Source organism: Gallinula chloropus (genome assembly GCF_964237585.1).
Source record: "Gallinula chloropus genome assembly, chromosome: 35".
Classification (NCBI taxonomy): domain Eukaryota; kingdom Metazoa; phylum Chordata; class Aves; order Gruiformes; family Rallidae; genus Gallinula; species Gallinula chloropus.
Genome location: NC_140120.1, coordinates 1,685,743 through 1,703,655, shown reverse-complemented (window position 1 = coordinate 1,703,655; position 17,913 = coordinate 1,685,743). Strand labels below are relative to the sequence as shown.

Genomic DNA, 17,913 nt, shown 5'->3' with positions numbered 1-17,913 from the left:
GGATGCGAGACCATAGCCTCTGACTGGACAACAGCAGCAGGACCAGACAGGTGCCTCAGAATTCAACTGGGACCTTACAATTGCATTAGGTACAGAAAACTAATAGTGGAGAGATCTTGGAGGGCTCTGAGTGTAAAAAGACCTAAGGAGGGAGAGTTATGTAGATATTTTATGCTAAATGTAACAAATGAGAATGACTGGGGATGGACTGCTGGCAAAACCTGGGGCTTTAGGTACTGGGAAGGTGGCATTAATAGGAGGGGACTAATTTTTACTAGAAGACAGGAGCTGAGAACCACCTCAGCAATCGGTCCCAATGTCGGGATCAAAAGCAATAACCAACAGGGAAAAGACAACTTGCCAGTTCCTACTTCAGTCCCTACCAGTCCCTACCAGCTGAACGAAAGGTTCCTTTAGGCAATTCGATCCCAGACTCTCACCTTTTGGCTGGCAAATCATTCTTAGGTGTGTTAGATGCTACTTTCCTATCACTGAATCAATCCAACCCCAATCTTACTGATGCATGTTGGCTGTGTTATGATGCTTATCCCCCTTACTATGAGGGTATTGCCCTCAACACTCCTTTTAGCTACTGATCAAAAGATAACCCGACTCAGTGCAAGTGGGATACACCACAGAGAGGAATCACTTTGGACCAGGTTAGAGGTCAAGGCATATGTTTTGGCAATGCCACCTTAGTGAGCTGGAACAGCGCGGTCTGTGCAGAAACTGTTGCGATCGATACAACCCATAAATGGGCAATTCCATCCGCATCAGGGATGTGGATCTGTCATCAGACAGGTCTAACCCCCTGTGTGTCCATTAAGCGTTTCAACTCTACAACTGACTTTTGTGTACAAGTTTTGATTGTTCCCAGGGTCCTATATCATTCGGATGAAGAAATGAGCCATTACTGGGGAGATGTAGACAACAGGATCCAAAAGAGAGAAATACTGACAGCACTGACAATAGCAACACTGCTCAGCCTGGAGGTAGCTGGTACAGCTACAGGAGCGACCACTATGCTGAACCATCATCAAGACCTGGATCGACTGCAAACTGCCATCGACGAAGATCTGCAAAGACACCTTCCACAAAGCTTAACCCTGTGAGAAATGTTCTAGTGAGGAAGGAGACTATGAAATCACTGCAGCTCAAGAGCTGGCTAAAGACAGAATGAGTCAGACAACTGCCAGAAAGGCAAGGGTTTAACTCCCTGAAACTCAGAGCAGCAGCTGGATGGTTGAGAGGTGTCTGAATGGTCCAAGGGGAAGGGAAGTCTAGAGAGCAATCACAAGTGCTGGTGTGCAGATCCACTGCTAAGTGGTGATTTCAGTCATGGTCATAGAATCATAGAATCTCCTGAGTTGGAAGGGACCCATAAGGATCATCAAGTCCAACTCCTGGCTCCACACCGGCCCAGCCAACTCAGAGCACGGGACTGAGTGCGTCATCCAGATGCTTCTTGAACTTGGTCAAGCTCAGTGCTGTGACCCCTTCCCTGGGCAGCCTGTTCCAGTGCCAGATCACCCTCTCAGTAAAGAACCTCTCCCTCATATCTAGCCTAAACCTCCCCTGTCACAGCTTCATGCTGTTCCCTCAGGTTCTATCACTGGCCACCAAAGAGAGATCAGTGCCTGCCCCTTCTCTCCCCCTCCTCAGGATGCCACAGACTGCAATGAGGTCTCCCCTCAGTCTCATTTTCCCCAGACTGAACAAACCAAGGGACTTCAGCCTCTCCCCATGAGACTTGCCCTCCAGACTCTTCACCATCCTCATTGTCCTCCTCTGGACACTTTCCAATATTCTAATGTCCCACTTGTACTGTGGAGCCCAAAACTGGACCCAGCACTTAAGTTGAGGCTGCACCAGCGCAGTGTAGAGCAGGACAATCCCCTCCCTGGACCGGCTGGCAATGCCATGCTTGATACACCGCAGGATACGCTTGGCCCTCCTGGCTGCCTGGGCACACTGCTGGCTCGTGTTTAACTTGCTGTCGACCAAGACCCCCAAATCCCTCCAGCGTCTGACCCCCCAGTCTGTATGTGCAGCCAGGGCTGCCCCTTCCCAGGTGCAGGATCTGGTGCTTGCCCTTGTTAAGCTTCATGGTGTTGGTGACTGCCCAGCTCTCTGATCTGTCCAGGTCTCTGCAAGGCTTCTCCACGCTCAGCAGAGTCAACAGCTCCTCCCAATTTGTTGTGCTGTGCAAATTTACTCAAGACCAGCCCAGTTATCTGGTCGTTTATGAAAACTTTAAAAAGAATCTCAAAATCACAAGGTTAAAAAAGACCTTTAAGATCATCAAGTCCAACTGTTTCTGTCCTAAGCTAAACCATGCCCCTAAGTACTTCATCTGCGCTTTTTTTAGACACATCCAGGGAAGGTGACTCAACCCCCTCCCTGGGCAGCCTGTTCCAGGCCCTGACAACTCTTTCAGTAAGAAATATCATCCTAACATCTCATCTGACCCTTCCCTGGCACAACATGAGGCTGTTTCCCCTTATCCTATCACCTGTCACCTCACTGAAGAGACCATCGCCCACCTCTCTACACCCTCCTTTGAGGTAGTTGTAGGCAGTGATAAGGTCTCCTCTCAGCCTCCTCTTCTCCAGGCTAAACACCCCCAGCTCCCTCAGCTGCTCCTCATATGATTTGCCCTCCAGCCCCATCCGCAGCCTGGTTGCCCTTCTCTGGACACGCTCCAGAACCTCAATGTCCTTTTGATGGTGTTGAGCCCAGAACTGGACCCAGCACTCAAGGTGCAGCCTCACCAGTGCTCAGTACAGTGTTGCCTTTTGAAGAATCGCGACCTGGTTCAGGAACGGCACGGCGACCACCCCCAGGCCGCTTGGTCATCAGCACGCAAACACCAATGTGGTGGATGGCAAATGGCGTTTAATGGTGAGTGGAACAGCATTCTATAGCTTAGATTTATGACATCACTTCCGCCCACTTACATCATAGGCTTAATGCTATTGGCTACCTGGAGGGGGTCCTACCTTTCCGTACAGCACATCTTCCGACCGCCAGGCCTTAACTACCTACACCTTCCCCCTTAGCCTCTTTTAGCAGACTATAAACCCCCCAGAACTCTTTATAACACTCCCCACCCAGGCCCCAATTACTCTCTCAAATCCCCACCTTTTCCATCCAAAGCCCCACACATTCCTCCCCAGCCCATCCCTACATGCTCCCCCTAGACACCATGGGTGCCTCCACCTCCCTCTCCAGCCCTTTCTTAACCCTCACTGTACCAGGAAGGTAGTATGGTGCTGAGGGGGGTATGCAAGTAAGTGCTTGGCAGGAGAAAGGTCTCTTTAATGCAAGTGCTGAAATTAGGTAAGTCTAGTCTCATACTGGCCATTTTGCTTTATCTTGTTCTTCTGCTGACTCGTTTTGCTCCTGGGAATGAGCTGTTGGTCCTGAGCCTGGTTATCTGCAGACAGGGAAGGGACTGGCATGGGTAAAAATAAAGTGGGTGTGTTTGGAATAGCAGCCACACACAGGAAAAGGGATGAGGAGAAAATGCCTTTGTACTTAACCCTGAAAAGCCCAATGCCAGCACCACCCCCCGATAAAGCAAGGACTGTCGCCCATGGGTGGGACCTAATGCTGGAGCAAGGGGAGAGTGAGGAGTCCTCCCCCTGAGGAAGAAAAAGTGGCCGAGACAATGTCTGATGAACTGACCCCAAAACACATTCCCCATCCCCCCCCATGCTGCTCAGTCGTAGGAAGGAGAGAATGGGAGATGGCTGATGGAGCTACTGCTGGACATTTCCTGATGCTGGGTATGGAAAAGTGTTGCAGAAGTAAAAGACAGGAGTTAGGAGAGATTTGTGACAAGGAAAACTACAGCCTTGATTTGTCTTACAAACTCCCAGTTGTGCATGAGGAGCAGAAGCCTCTGGCATGGGCTCCCAAAGAGTCATTCCTGGTCTTCAGTTTTGGGTACAGCAAAAGGAGGTGACACACAGTTGCCATCTGATGAGGCTCAGTCTCATGGAGAAGAGTTAATGACAACTTGCCTCCACCCCAAGTAATTCCCATGGGAGCTGGGACCAGCAGCTCCCAGACAGAAGGAGCCTATTTGTGCCACTGCAAGAGGAATCCCAGCTCCAATGAGTTTGTGGCAGCCATAGGTCAGAGTTGCTAATCCTTCCAGCCCCAGGGCTGCAAAGCAAGAATGAGGGGTCTGGAGTGACTGCAAGAGGGGGAAAGGGTCCCCCTCCTGTCACTACCTGGGAGTCCTGTCTTACACGAGAACAAGGAAAGGTGATTGTCCTGCCCAGCTCTGGTTTGATCAGGAGAAAGGACTCTGCTGGACACAAGGGTTTCTCCCCAGACAAGGAAGGGAAAGGCAGTAAAGACTTACTGTCTTTCCAAGTAAGTTACTTGGAGCTCCAGGGACACCTCACAGGAGACTCGGGAATGGAGAATGTGACGTATTCGCCTGCTCCTCTGCTGTGAGCTGGGCTGGGCTTCTGGGATGGAGGGAGCTCACTGCAACCCAGCAGCTCTGACAAGAGACAGCTCTGGCCAGGAGCAGCTCCTCTGCCAAGCACACAGGGCTGGGGACACTGCCTGGAGGCACCAAGGGGAGACCTGTGAGGCTGAGAGAGTTGATGAATGCTGAGAGCTCACTGGAGGAGAAATCTCCACAGCACTCTGCCTGGTATGTCTGTGGGTGCAGGGCAATGCAGGTTGTGTTCCTGGAGGGATCTCCTAAAGCTGGGACATGGGGCAGTGTGTGGGGTCTGTCAGGAGGACAGGTTCTCTCTAGGACCAGAAAGTGCTGCCTGGAAGGGATGCCCTTGTGCCCCATGAGAGGGACATGGCAGGACAGCTGTCTTCTCCTGGGCATGGCTGCAGAGGTGTGAAGCAGCGTGTGCACCCAGGGGTGCCCAGGGCTGTCCTTGTGATCAGGGTCCCTATGTGCCCTGGGGGTCTGTGTGCTGGGGCAGAGACTGCTGCTGCCAGGGTCAGAACTCAGCCTGCCTGATAGGCTTCCATCAGCATTGCTGAAGAAAGATGCTATGGGTGTAAAGTGTGACCCATGGAATGACAGTGTAGGGTCCTTCTGCTGTAGCAAAGGGTGCTGCACACCCCCAAATTGCTCCCAGCTCCAGCAGATCCACATTAACTTCCAGCAACTTTTCAAGAACACCAAGGATGCATTTTCCACTCCAGGTGAAGGGACTTTGCTTTGAATTTTCTGCTCCTTAGGACTGGGTGGGAAGTGAGAGCTGAGCTTTTATTGACAACTTTGCAGAAGGCAGTGCAAACCAATTGGTCATTTGGACTTGTCAGAGCATCTCCTGAGCCCTGCACACACAGAGGTTCCCTGGGGCAGTGCCCTGATGCCAGGAGGTGTCTGCAGAGCACAGCTGAGTGCAGGGCAGGTAGGTTGAGGTCTGTGAACACAGAGCAGGAGGTGACATGGGCAAAGAGAAGCAGCTTCAGGGACAGCTCCAGGCAGCAGAGACATTGTGAGGGAGGGAGAAGGAGCTGCTCCCAGAAATGCTGTGGTAGTGGGGATTTGGTACCTCCCAGACATCCTCTGCAGTGCAGACACCTTCCCACACAGACCCCCTGGTTTCTGCCACCCAGCACAGACTCTGTGCCTGGAAGTCCGGGGTTTCAGACTGAGTCATCTGATTGGCAGCCCAACCCATGTTGAGGACAAATCTCTGAGTGCCTGTCTGTCCATCCCTCTCTTTCCAGGCCTGGCTAGAGCATTTCTCTGTTTCCCCTCCTGTCCTTGCTGCCTTCGTCCCCCCGTTACCTGGGGCTCTGGGAATGTCCTTTGGTGGGCCTGGCACTGAGATGACGCTCACTTCAGGATCCCCATCTGTAGGACTGAGAACTGTATTCCTCATCTCTCTGTGGGGTCCAGTTTCTTCTACAGGGAACACCAGAGAGTCCAGCACAGGGCAGCTGAAACCAGGGATGATAGACAGAATAGCTCTCCCCACTCTGCACTCAGGGGAAGGTTTCACTGGCACTGCTGCAGCAAGGTCAGGGAGTTCTGACAGAAGAAACACTCCTCAGTTGCAGTGAGGAGAAAACCAAAGCTCCAAAGCTCTGCTCTGCCTTCAGGTGAAATTTGAATGACAGTGCTGAAAAGCTCCTTGCTAGCCACAGGGGATTTAGTCTGTGATCACACCATCCTTCTATTTATTGACTGCTGCCAGGCAGGACTGAGTTCTTGAGAGCCCACAGCTGACCCTCCTTTCAGCAGTGGTCTGGTCAAGCCAGAACAAAACAGACCTCCCAAAAGCGACCTGCCAAAAATCTTCCTGAATACAGAGAGTCAATCTGAGGGTATTCCCTAAGAATTGGAAGAATTTTTCCTCGAAGAAAAGTTCCCTAAATTCTCACTGTGCCTTTTCCTCCTTGGACAGGTCTCCACACTTGATGGCAGCAGATGTCCAACAGCAGCTCCATCAGCCAGTTCCTCCTCCTGCCCTTTGCAGACACACGGGAGATGCAGCTCCTGCACTTCTGCCTCTTCCTGGGCATCTACCTGGCTGCCCTTCTGGGCAATGGCCTCATCATCATCACCATAGCCTGTGACCACCACCTCCACACCCCCATGTACTTCTTCCTCCTCAACCTCTCTCTTACTGACCTTGGCTGCATCTCCACCACTGTTCCCAAATCCATGGCCAATTCCTTGTGGGACACCAGGGCCATTTCCTACACAGGATGTGTGGCTCAACTCCTTTTCTTTGTATTTTTGCTCTCCACAGAGTACTTTCTTCTGACTGTCATGGCCTATGACCGCTACGTTGCCACCTGCCACCCCCTGCACTACGGGACCCTCCTGGACAGCAGAGCTTGTGTCCACATGGCAGCAGCTGCCTGGGCCTGTGGGTTTCTCTATTCTGTGCTGCACACAGGCAGTACATTTTCAGTGCCCCTCTGCCATGGCAATGCTGTTGACCAGTTCTTCTGTGAAATCCCCCAGATCCTCAAGCTCTCCTGCTCAGACACATACGTCAGAGAAACTGGACTCATTGTGGTTTCTGCCTGTTTAGGTTTTGGGTGTTTTGTGTTCATTGTGGTGTCCTATGTGCAGATCTTCAGGGCTGTGCTGAGGATCCCCTCTGAGCAGGGACGGCACAAAGCCTTTTCCACCTGCCTCCCTCACCTGGCTGTGGTGTCTCTGTTTGTCAGCATAATCATATTTGCCTACCTGAAGCCCCCCTCCCTCTCCTTCTCTTTTTTGGACCTCATAGTGACATTTCTTTACTCGGTGTTTCCACCAGCAGTGAACCCCCTCATCTACAGCATGAGGAACCAGGAGCTCAAGGATGCCATGTGGAAACTAAGCACTGTATGTTTTTAAGCAGCAATAAACTGTCTATCTCTTTCTGTGTATCACTGGCCATGCATGTCACATTAGTACTAATATGTATTTATAGGGGTTTTAGTAATTGGTTTGTGTTTTCTTATTTCTAGTGTCTCTAAGCTATAACATGGTGCACATTCATCTCTGTCCTAATGCAGTATCTCCTGGTCTTGTGTAATCCAGACACTGCATAATGACCAGCTCTGCTCTTTTTGCATCACATCTGCTTGCAATCAGCCACAATTTTTAATTTTTTTTTGTCCCTTTGAAATGATAAAAAAACACATCTTTTTTATAATTGGACTGTAATTTTTTATAATTGAATTTTACCAATGGCAGGAGAAGAAATACTCACCTTCCCCTGTACCTGCATTAGCATTAGTCTGTCTCTTTCATCTCCCTCGTCATTCAGGTGTTTCCACCTCTCCTGATCAGTGGCCATGCCTAAGGACATTCTTTCAGCAAACTAGATGGACGTTTGCACTTCACTTTGCTGAATGGTTTCCATATCTGCTTGCCCTTGGTCATTCACATGCCTTTCAGCTCTCTGGTTTCTGCTTTCAGCTTCAGAGGGTTAGAAAATGTCCCATCCCTCAGAAGTCTCATGAACTGTTCTGTCAGAAGTGCAGTGTATTGATAACCTTTCTATGTATCTGATTAAAAGCACTGTTCTGGGAGAGAATCTCCTCTGAGAGCTGACCCCCTTCACACGCTGCTTGGCCGTAGCAGCAGCTGAGGAGAGAGATTTCATGGGTATTAAACTGTGTCATGTGTAACTGCTGTTTGTTGTCAGAGAAATCTGTCTGTGCCTGTGAGCACAGATGATGCCAGGAAAAGTGTTGGGAGTCCCAGGAGGCCAGCAGGGGAACTGCTGGGCTTGGGGAAGAGCAAGGTTCTCCATGCAGGGTTGGATCTCCAGAGACTGCTTTTCCTGCCTGTCCAGATCTCCTCAGGAGACCCATATCCATCACGGGATGCTGCTGTCACTGCTTCTATCAACTGAGCCATGACAGAAAATACCCATGACTGAAAAAAATGTCCTTCAGGGAAATTCCTTTGAAATCTTCATCACTAATGACCTAGCTAACATCCAAGTAGCTGTAAAAGGCTGCTTTTTTTTAATGAAAATGAGTTGGAGAACCATGTTTGTAATGGCTTTCTGGATGTTAATGAGCCCCATGGTGTCTTTTCTTCTGAGTCCACAGACCTCAGCTACCAAGAGGAGAGTGAAGAATCCTCTCAAGAAGTCCAAGTCAGGAGTAATGCCCAAAGCACCTTGAAGCATTAACAGGCCACATTGGGAGCCATTACTGACAAAGGCTCCTCATGAGCTCATTAGAGCAGACAACTGGAGGCAATGAGGACAAACACAGGCAAAGCACAGGCAGCTCTGATGCTGAGGACACCCTGGCTTGGTTTGATGAAGCAGAAATGCCAAGTGCTGACCCCCAGCCCCTGGGCAGGGACATCCTGACCCTCACCTGTGTCTCAGGGCTCTTCCTTTGTGTGATGCCAAGTGAAGGACAGGGTTATGACACATGATGTCCTCCCCTTGGGTGATTGCATAGAGGTAATGATGCTCCATGGCCGTGAGAACAGTGTGTCTCCTCTAAGGCCTCTGTGGCAGGGATATGAGCCATAGCCAAGGAGACAAAGACCTCATTTCTATCAGGGCCTTTCAGCCTGGCCAGCACCCTTCGCCATCTGTACCACAGCAGCAGAGCTGTGGAGCATCTGCCAGCTGGATACGTGACCTGGGAAAGAAAGGGAGCAGGGGGTGCTGGTAGAGAGGGGCTGAAGGCAAACACAAGAGACAAAGGAGCCCTGCCCTCTGTCACTTACTGGCCTGCAGCAGCTGGGACACATACAGCTTGGAGATCTCCGCTGGAGAGCTGCTCTGCTGGAGAGCCCTGCTCTCTTCCCAGCCCTCCCTGGGGAGCCTGGGTGGTCTCTCTGCCTTCCTATGGGATGGAGAAAAAGGGTAGGGGCTGTTGAGGGGATGCCTCAGCAAACACAATGCCTTGGCAGCACGGAGGGGAGGAGGCAGGGAAATATGTGGGCTGAGGTCGGGGGCTCCTCTCCAGCTCCACGTTCCTGTCCTGTTTGTTGCTGCCCTACCAGGCACTGCGGGGCAGGAGCTGCGGCCGCATCACTGGGGGTGTCACAAAGGGCAGTGCTGGTGATTGGTCACCCAGGGCCAGGAGAGCCAATGGTGTGCAGCTCCTTTGTGACACGCCGAGGCCCGGCTGTGCCTGGCACCGCAGCACGTTCAATGCCACAGTGATGTGTCTGATGCCACGGTGACAGTTCTGATGCTGTGGTGACATTGCTGATGCCGTGGTGACATGTCTGATGCCCGTGTCAAAGGGTGAAGGGACTCAGCACGATTGGAGGGAAGGGGTATAGGTATGGGCCCTCCACCTGTCACCTCGGGGCATGTTGAGGATTTTGGTGTGATGGTTTTGGCTCAGGGGTTGAGATGAGGACAGGGAGAGATCATCTAGTAATCAACGATACAGCAAAACAGACTCAACACAGAGTGAAAGAAAGAAAACTCTCTAATTTATTACAATGCACTACACACACAGTGACACCAGAGTCGGGTAATGAGAAGAGCAACCAGATCTTAAAGCACTTCCCCCACCCCTCCCTTCTTAGCAGACACCACTCTAGTCATGATTTCACTCCCATCTCCCCCCCTATTGTGACACAGGGATGGGCAGGGTCTGGGGAACTGGGAGCTTCAGCCATTTCCTTGCAAGTTGGTTTCTCCAACAAGAGTCCTTTCCCACGGGGCTTCAGCTCTTCACCAGCTGCCCCAGCGTGGGTCACTGCTATGGTGGGCAGTCATAAATCACAATGTCTGTCAGTCCCTGAGATTTCTCGGTAGGACTGCCCTGCTCACCCAGGTCACTGCAGGGATACACAAGGACCATTGTTGGTGGACCAGGCATGTTACACTTGGGAAGGGGATACCTGTAAGGTCTGAGGAGACATCCTACGTGAGGTAAACAGTAGTGGTGCTTGCTCCAGGAAGGTGGGGTTTGAGTCCCCACCAGACCTGGTAGCAATGTAAATGGTGTAAACTTCAGAGATGTTCAATACAACAGTGGTAGGCATTGTGCATTCCCTTTTGCCTGAAATTCCAGCTTTAAGCCACTCCTTTGCTCTCTGGGAGGATCACTGGTACTGATTTCTGAGGGACAGGCAATGTGCTCACCACTGTGGCTGCCTGTGTTCTTCGACCTCACCAGCTCGGTTTGAGTCTGTTTGAACATCTGCTCCACTGCACGCAGAGAGGAAGCCAAGCTGCCAATTTCAGTTAGATGGTGATGGTGTCACAGGGACCTGCAGGCACCACGGCTTCCCTTGGGAATGACTCCTTTTCCTTGGTGCAAAGAGCATGGAATAACCCTTCAAGGAGCCTGCACTTTACATGTCAAGGAATCAAATAGGGGCACTGATGTACACAGAAGTATTATTTACAGACACTGAGTGACCACATTTTTCTTTCTGTGGCTTGGAAACTTTTCAAAATCTACTTCAGGATCCTGGGGGGCTCGTGGGTCTCACTGGCTGGGACCGACCTCCCCTGTGACCTGCACCCACACTGTCTCCTGCCAAGGGCTCCATGGACATGGCTTAGCTGAGCCAGGGGCCTTATGTCCCTGCCTGAGCCCTGGTGCAGCTGTTCCCATCTCTGCCACTTTCTCCTGGCTGGGCCTGGGACCTGCACTGCAGAGAGCTGCTCTCCTGCATGAAGCCCTCAGACCCAGGTAAGAGCTCATCAGGCAGAACACATCATATTCGCTTCACATCCCATCCCATCCCATCCCATCCCATCCCATCCCATCCCATCCCATCCCATCCCATCCCATCCCATCCCATCCCATCCCATCCCATCCCATCCCATCCCATCCCAGGTTTGAAGCCCCTCCCACCACAGCTCCACCCAGAGAAGCCCCTCCCACTAATGTTCTGTCCATCAAAGCTCCATCCACTGGAGCCCTGCCCACACACACCTCACCCACCGTGGTCCCGCCCACCACAGCCCTGCCTGCCACCCCTTAGCCCAGCACCCTTTGGAGGAAGACCTTTGGGGTGCTGGTCCCCAGGCATCCCTGTGCCCAGCAGACCTCAGGCACTCTCCCTGCCCATGGTGGCCATGCACAGGGCACAGCTGCCTGGCATCCTTGACATCTCCTTGGCCACCCAGCTGCTAAAGACAAACCTGGTGCTGGACACCTGGTGATTTTCTTGCAGTGTAAGTTGGCTGATTTTGGCAGCCACAGCCTGGATGAAAGCCAAGGGGTAAGCTGAGTCACAGGTTGGGGTGGGTGGATCTAACAGACCACGTTTGAAACAAAAGAGTCTTTGAAAAGCAAGTGAGGAGGATCTCCTAGGATGTTGGGGGCTTCCATCCACTTCTCGTCCCCATCTTTCCACTCAGGGGTCTGGGTATCAGGAGAGAAACTGCTCTGATTACTAAAGACAGGCTAGAAAGGCATTAAGTATCTCAGATTTTTCTTCATCCTCAATCACAATGGTACCCCCCACATCCAACAAAGGTGGGAGATTCTCCTTGATTCTCTTTTGCCATTAATGTTTTAATAATATTATTAATAATGGTAATTTATTAATAACAAAATGAGCCCCAGGGAGAATCTCCCACCTCTATTGTATTTCGCAAACAAATGGTGCCAGGGTGGAATAATGTTCCTGGCCTGAAACCTCCCCAGGCAGCCAACAAGCAGCCTCAGTAACCTTGAGGCTCAGGGCACGCGTGGCATAGGGAACGGTCATAACATTGCCTGATGTCAGTTTCCATCTCTACCAGTGTCAATCTTGGAAACTGCTAAATGTCCAGCAATAGCTCCCAAACAAAAGGTGTGAGGGTTCAAACATGTTCCTTGTCTGAAAACTCCAAAGGCAGCCCACTTAGAAGCCCCAGTAAGCTTGGGGTTCAAGGCTTTCGAACCCAAGGCAACTCCCTTAACTGTGCTTGGCGTCATTTTCAAGCTCTACCAGCATCCACCTCTGAACATGCTTAAGGTACAAAAGTAGCTCACAAACTAAATGTGTGAGGGTTGAAAGATATTCCTGATCTGAAACCTCCCCAGGTAAAGGCAGCCCCAGTAACCGTGGGGCTCAGTGCTTTCACATACGATGGAATAGTCCTAAAAGTACTTGCTGTCATTTTCTACCTCTACCAGTGTCCACCTTCACAAATGCTGAACATCCAGTAATAGATCCCAAGCAACAGCTGAGAGAGCTGAAACATGTTTCTGGACTGAAACCTCCCAAGGTAGCCCACTAGCAGGCCCAGTGACCTTTGGGCTCATGGACTGTCATAGACAACAGAATCATTCTAACAGTGCCTGGCATCATTTTCTGGCTCTACCAGTGACCACCTTTGAACTTGCTAAACGTACAGCAATGCATCCCAAACAAAAGGTGTGAGCGATGAAAGATGATCATGGCCTTAAACCTCTCCAGTCAGCCCAGTCCTATTAATTTGGGGGGAAGAGCTTTCGTAGCCATGGGAGTGGACATAATTCTGCCTGATGTCACTTTCTGCCTTTAACAGTGTCTACCTTCGACACTGCTGAATGTCCAGCAATCGCTCCCAAGCAAAAGGTGCAAGGGCAGAAGAATGTTCCTGGCCTGAAACCTCTCCAGGAAGCACACTGGCAGCCCCAGTAACTTTAGGGCTCAGGGCTTTCCTTTCCAAGTGTCTGTTCTCAAAGTACTTGACATCATTTTTGGACCCTATCAGAGTCCAACTTCAGATGTGCTAAACACAGAGTAATGGCGCGCAAAGAAAAGTTGTGCAGGATGAAAGACGATCCTGGCCTGAATCCTCATGAGTGAGTGGAGAAGAAGACCCAGTAACCTTGTGGCTCACGACTATCCATGCCAAGGGAGCAGTCCTAAAAGTGCCTGATGTCATTTTCCAGTTCTACCAGCATCCACCTTCAAAAATGCTCAACATCCAGCAATAGCTCCCAAGCAAAAGCTGTGAGGGATGGAAGACGTTCCTGGCCTGAAACCTCCCCAGAAAAAGGTGTCAGCCCCAGTAACCTTGGAGATCAGGGCATTCCCAGACAAGGAATGGTACTAACAGGCTCTACCAGAATCCACATTCAAAACTTTAAAGGTTCAGGAAGAGGAACAAAACAGAAGGTGGGAGGGCTGAAAGATGTTTGTAGGCTGATACCTTCCCAAGTACTTCACAATGAGCACTGTTAAGCTTGGAGCTCAGGGCATTCCCAGCCACAGGAATGGCCCTAAAAATGCCTGATGTCATTTTCAAGCTCTACCATAATCGACCTTTGAAGAAGCTGAACGTCCCAGGTTCTTTGACACTTATTGCTGTCATTTTGTTTAATGCAGCACAGCTTTGAAGAGCCATCTGCAAGGAGATGTGAACTGTTAAGAAAATGGAGCTTCACATCAAACAGACCTTGAGAAACTCTGGGATTTCATGAAGAGGCACATCAAGGTTTCCAGCCATGAGAGATCTTCTCTTCCTGATCTTATGGAATAGATGGGGTGGACTTAATTTTAATGTGTCCCCTATAGTTCTGTGGTTTGGATTTGTAAGCAAAAGAGTCTAAACATGTTTGTTCCTTGCTGAGCAGGGCTTGCACAGCATCAAGGACTTTTTTCTAATTCTGCTACAGAAATGAGTCAACTGGGAGTGCACAAGTACTTGGCATGGACAGATTTCTCTGACAACAAACAGCAGTTCAACATGACACAGTTTAATACCCATGAAATCTCTCTCCTCAGCTGCTGCTACGGCCAAGCAGCGTGTAGAGGGAGTCAGCTTTCAGAGGAGATTCTCTCCCAGAACAGTTTGATTCAGATCCATAGAAAGGTCACTTTTCAACACACTGACCTTCTCACAGAACAGTTCATTAGACTGCTGAAAGATGGGATGTTTTCCAGCTCTCTGAAGCTCAAAGCAGGTACGAGAGAGCTGAATGGCATCTGAAAGATGAACAAGCAGAGGTGAAAACCTGAGAGCAAAGTGAAGTGCATAAAACCAGCAAGACTGCTGAAAAGATGTCCTTAGGCATGGCCATAACATCAGTATGGGTGGAAACACCTGAATGACAATGGAGATGAAAGAGGCAGACTGGTGGTGATGCAGGTTCAGGGGAAGGGGAGTGTTTCTCCTGCTGCCATGTGTGAGTCAAACAAGACCTGGAGACACTGCATGAGGAATGGGATGAAGGTGTTATTACATCAGAGACAAAACAGAAGGAAAAAGCCCACAGAAACGAAAAGTCCCTACTAAATACAGACTGGTCCTAATGTGAGTTACATAACCAGCGATATGCAGAAGGAGATCAGCAGTTTATTGCTGCTTAGAAGCATCCAGTCACCAGTTTCCACATGGCATCCTTGAGCTCCTGGTTCCTCATGCTGTAGATGAGGGGGTTCACTGCTGGTGGAAACACCGAGTAAAGAAATGACAATACCAGGTCCAGAAATAGGGAGGAGATGGAGGGGGGCTTCAAGTAGGCAAAGAAGGCAGTGCTGAGAAGCAGGGAGACCACAGCCAGGTGAGGGAGGCAGGTGGAAAAGGCTTTGTGCCATGCCTGCTGCGAGGGGATCCTCAGCACAGCCCTGAAGATCTGCACATAGGACACCACAATGAACACAAAACAACCAAAATACAAACAGGCACTGACCGCAAGGACTCCAGTTTCCCTGAGGTAGGCATCTGAGCAGGAGAGCTTGAGGATCTGGGGGATTTCACAGAAGAACTGGTCAACAGCATTGCCATGGCACAGGGGCACTGAAAATGTATTGGCTGTGTGCAGCACAGAATAGAGAAACCCACTGGCCCAGGCAGCTGCTGCCATGTGGACACAAGCTCTGCTGCCCAGGAGGGTCCCGTAGTGCAGGGGGTGGCAGATGGCAACGTAGCGGTCATAGGCCATGATGGTGAGAACAAAGTACTCTGTTGAGAACAAAAATGTAAATAAAAGGATTTGAGCCACACATCCCAAGAAGGAAATGGCCCTGGTGTCCCACAAGGAATTGGCCATGGATTTGGGAACAGTGGTGGAGATGCAGCCAAGGTCAAGAAGAGAGAGATTGAGGAGGAAGAAGTACATGGGGGTGTGGAGGTGGTGGTCACAGGCTATGGTGATGATGATGAGGCCATTGCCCAGGAGAGCAGCCAGGTAGATGCCCAGGAAGAGGCAGAAGTGCAGGAGCTGCAGCTCCCATGTATCTGCAAAGGGCAGAAGGAGGAACTGGCTGATGGAGCTGCTGCTGTTGGACATCTGCAGCCATCAAGTGTGGAAGGCTGTGAGAGTCAGAAAATGCAATGAAATGTTAGGGAACACTTCTGTGAGGACAACCTCTTCCAATTCACATTGACTCTCTGTATTAAGGAGGACTTTTTTCAAGTCATTTCTGGCAGCTCTGTTTTGTGCTGCCTTGAACGTGCCACTGCTGGGATGAGGGTCAGCTGTGGCCTCTCTAGAACTCATTCCTGCCTGAGTTCTGTAGAATATCAGTGTCTGCGCTGCAGGGGATATGAGGGAGTTCCCAAATCCCGACTGCCAGGGCATTTCTGGAAGCAGTTCCTTCTTTCTCCTTCCCTGAAAATGTCTCTGATACCTGGAGCTGTCCCTGCAGCTGCTTCTCTTTGCCCATGTCACCTCCTGCTCTGTGCTCACAGACCTCATCCAACCTGCCCTGTGCTCAGCTCTGCTCTGCAGACCCCTCCTGCAATCAGGGCACTGCCCTGGGAACCTGTGTGTGCAGGGCTCAGGAGATGCTCTGATGTGGACATTCTTGAGGGGAGAAATTAGTTCTGATATAACACAGTCAGCACAGCCCACAGGAGAGGAAAAGTCAAAGCAAAGACTCTGCCTGGCAGGAAAACGTTTCCTTGATTTTGTTCCTCAAATTCCCTTTGAAATTTCTCAAGGATCAGCTGGAGCTGGGAACAAACCTGACCCAGGCAGCACTGTCTTACTGCAGAATGACCTCACACTGCTCTTCCCTTGGTCACTCCTTCAATGCACAGGTCCTTTTCTATCCCTGTGGAAAGCCCACAAGCCAGGCTGAGTTCTGACCCTGGCAGCAACAGAGTCCCTGCCCCAGCACACAGACCCCGGGTCACAAGGACCCTGCTCACAAGGACAGCCCTGGGCACCCCTCAGCCATGCCCAGGAGAAGACAGCTGTCCTGCCCTGTCCCTCTGATGGGGCAGAAGGGCATCCCTTCCAGGCAGCACTTTCTGGTCCTAGAGAGAACCTGTCCTCCTGACAGACCCCACACACTGCCCCATGTCCCAGCTTTAGGAGATCCCTCCAGGAACAGAACCTGCATTGCCCTGCACACACAGACATACCAGGCAGAGTGCTGTGGAGATTTCTCCTCCAGTGAGCTCTCAGCATCCATCAGCTCTCTCAGCCTCACAGGTCTCCCCTCGGTGCCTCCAGGCAGTGTCCCCAGCCCTGTGTGCTTAGCAGAGGAGCTGCTCCTGGCCAGAGCTGTCTGTTTTCAGGAGCTGCTGGGTTGCTGTGAGCTCCCTCCATCCCAGGAGCCCAGCCCAGCTCCCACCAGAGGAGCAGGTGAAGCTGTCACGTACTCCATCCCCTCTGGACTCCTTCGTGGTGTCTCTGGAGCTCAAAGGAACTAACTTGGAAAGATACTGAAGTCCTTTGTAATGTTCCCGCCCTTGTCTGGGGAGCAATCCTTCTGTCCATCAGAGTCCTTTCTCCTGACCAAACTAGAGTTGGGCAGGAGAATCACCTTGCCTTGTCTCCCTATGAGACACGACCCACAGGAAGGGACAAGGAAGGGTCTCTTTCCCCCTGTGAATGGAAGGGAGTCAGTCGAGTAACTCCAGACCCTTCATCCTTGCTTTGCAGCCCTGGGGCTGGAAGGACTTGCTGCTCTGACCTCTGGCTGCCCCAAACCCATTGGAGTTTCCATTCCTCTTGCCCCAGTTCTGGTGGCACAAATAGGCACCTTCTGTATGGGAGCTGCTGGTCACAGCTCCCTTAGGAATGGAGGCAAGTTGTAATTTACTCTTCTCCATGAGAGTGAGCCTCATCAGATGGAAAGTGAGTGTCACCCACATTTGCTCATACCCAAAACTATCGCCGTTCACGGCGTGGCGACCTGGTTCAGGAACGGCACCGGCGCCACACTCTGGCTGCTCGGTCCATCAGCTCACAGACACCAATGTGGTGGGCGGCAAATGGCGTTTATTAGAGAGGGGCGCGGGGCTTTATACCCCAGGGGTCTGATGTCACTTCCGTCCGCTTACCTCACCGGCTCCCTACTATTGGTTACCTAAGGAGAGGGGGGGGTCCTACCTTTCCGTACAGCCCGAAATCTTCCGACCGCCAGGCCCCATCTACCGACATTTCCCCCCTCCCTGTGCTCACTAAAACTACTCACAGTGCAAAGTGCAAAAGTGACACACAATACTGATATATAAAAAGGTGACAGCTTATAACAGTGTTGGACTACAGTAGTGACAATATATAATAGTGATAATACATAATAGTGATAATAATGGTGAT

General features: G+C 50.9%; 1 protein-coding gene across 1 annotated transcript; it reads left to right on the top strand.

The window, feature by feature from the left end:
• Positions 1-6,484: 6,484 nt before the first annotated feature.
• Positions 6,485-7,348, top strand: LOC311203122 (olfactory receptor 14A16-like; the record flags this gene model as incomplete). The annotated part of the gene is made up of 1 exon (XM_084277756.1): positions 6,485-7,348. The coding sequence occupies one exon, from the start codon at positions 6,485-6,487 to the stop codon at positions 7,346-7,348; it is 864 nt and encodes a 287-aa protein (XP_084133882.1).
• Positions 7,349-17,913: the final 10,565 nt, after the last annotated feature.